At 23.6% G+C, this 2,500-nt stretch overlaps 1 protein-coding gene across 1 annotated transcript; it reads left to right on the forward strand.

The window, feature by feature from the left end:
• Positions 1-326: 326 nt before the first annotated feature.
• On the forward strand, positions 327-2,288 carry PADL01_0305200 (FAD-dependent glycerol-3-phosphate dehydrogenase, putative; the record flags this gene model as incomplete). The annotated part of the gene is made up of 1 exon (XM_028683414.1): positions 327-2,288. The coding sequence occupies one exon, from the start codon at positions 327-329 to the stop codon at positions 2,286-2,288; it is 1,962 nt and encodes a 653-aa protein (XP_028536472.1).
• Positions 2,289-2,500: the final 212 nt, after the last annotated feature.

Here is a 2,500-nt window from a genome sequence, read left to right on the forward strand (position 1 = left end):
TAGTAACATCAAATAATATCATGAGCAATGATATTCGATGAAATTATATATTTCTTTTTAATTCCATAGAAGAACATAAAATAAATATAAATATATAAATATATACATATATATATATATATATATATATATATATATATATTTATTTTATTTTTTTTGGTGAGTGTATGTGTATTCCTTTTCACATGCACGTATTTGTATTTGGGTGTATACCTAATACATACCTTTAAATAAAAGCACAGACACATATATATATATATATATATATATATATATATATGTGATATATATTTTTTATTTATTTATTATTTCATTTCATTTTTAAGATGATAAAAAAACTTGCTGTTTGTAGTGGGACGTTGGGTGTTTTGTCCTTTGGAGGATTTTATTTTTTAAAAGTAAATTTTCAAAAGAATATGATAGATAAAGATGTGACATATAAATATACTCCTTGTATAAAAAGAAATGAAATGATTAAAAAGTTACAAGAAAATCAATATGATTTATTAATAATAGGAGGAGGAGCTACAGGTGCTGGTTTGGCTTTAGATGCAGCTACAAGAGGATTAAAATGTGCATTAGTAGAAAAAAATGATTTTTCTAGTGGTACATCTTCTAAGTCTACAAAATTATTACATGGGGGTATAAGATATTTAGAAAATGCAGTAAATAATTTCGATTTTAGCGAATTATATTTTGTATGGGAAGCATTAGGAGAAAGAGCGCATACAATGAAAATAGCACCATATTTATCTAGACCAGTATCTATATTAATGCCTATATATAAATATTGGCAAGTACCTTATTTTGCATATAATATTAAGATATATGATTTATTAGCTGATCTGGTTTGTTATTTTGATAAAGGTGTACCTAATTCGTTATATATAAGAAAATCAAATACTATTGATAATTTCCCTTTATTAAGAAAAGATAAATTAAAAGGATCATTAATTTATTTTGATGGACAACATGATGATAGTAGAATGAATTTAAATTTAATATTGACAAGTGCTATTGATGATTATGTACCTGGTCAAATAGGAGCTACCGTTTGTAATCATATGGAAGTTATAAATTTTATAAGAGATGAAAATAATAAACTTGTTGGTGTACGTGCTTTAGATAAAATTAATGATAAAGAAATTGAAATATTTTCTAAGGTTATTATTAATGCTACTGGTCCATATGGTGATATAATACGTAAACTAGCAGATGAAAATAGAAAACCAATGATACAAGTCTCAGTTGGTTGCCATTTTATATTACCTAAATGGTATTCTACAAAAAATAATGGAATGATAATACCTAAAACTAGCGATGATAGGGTACTTTTTTTACTACCCTGGGAAAATAATACTTTAGTAGGTACTACAGATGAAAGAAGAATAATGCAAGATGATCCTAAGATACAAGATAAAGATATTGAATTCTTGACAAATGAATTATCTAAATATATTCATGTAAGTGCTGAAGAAATTAAAAATGATATCACAGCTGCATGGTGTGGTTTTAGACCTTTAATTTCAACAAATAATAATAAAAAGAGTAAATTCTCTTCAAAAAAAAATAAAACTAATAACACCAATGGTAGTAATAATAATAATATTAATGATGGTGATGGTGATAATTCTGATGATACACAAAATAATAATATAGATACGCATGAAATATCAAGAAGTCATGAAATTATAGATGATGATAATGGTCTTATCAGTATATTAGGAGGGAAATGGACCATATATAGAAAAATGGCACAAGACACTTTAGATTATATTTTATCTAAATATCCAAATGAACTAAAAACTAAATATAATTGTAGAACTAAATTTTTAAAACTTATAGGTAGTCATGATAAATATGGTGTTTTTAATGAAGAAGATTTAACTTTTGGTTGTAGTAAATTAAGTAAAACACTTGTTAATAAATATCCACAAATAGATTATCAAACAGCTAATCATTTAGTTTCGAATTATGGCTATTTATCCGAAAATGTATGTGAACTAGCCAAAGAATTAAATATGTTCAATAAAATAGATTCTACCAAACCATATATAGAAGCAGAAATTATTTATGCAACCAGGTATGAATTTGCTAATACCATATCAGACATTATTGGAAGAAGATTCAGATTAGGTTTTATTGATTCGCAAGTTTCGAATAAAGTTATTAATAACATAGCACAATTGCTTAAAAATGAATTAACATGGAATACCGAACAAGTTAATAAAAATATAAAAGAAGCTAAAGATTACATAAATTCTTTATCTCTAAAGGATACAAAATAAATATATAAAATATATATAACTACATTTGTGTTAATACTTTTTATATAGTTTTAAATTTTTATATATTATTAATTATTTATCATTTATAATTTATAATTTTTTTTTTATGTATTTCTTAAGCATATAATAAATATATATATATATATTTATATATTTCACATTTTACATATGTTAATATTTTCATTTTTGAAAATGTAAAATATCATATGAAT

The sequence above is a fragment of the Plasmodium sp. gorilla clade G2 genome (genome assembly GCF_900097015.1).
Source record: "Plasmodium sp. gorilla clade G2 genome assembly, chromosome: 3".
NCBI lineage: Eukaryota > Apicomplexa > Aconoidasida > Haemosporida > Plasmodiidae > Plasmodium > Plasmodium adleri (nom. inval.).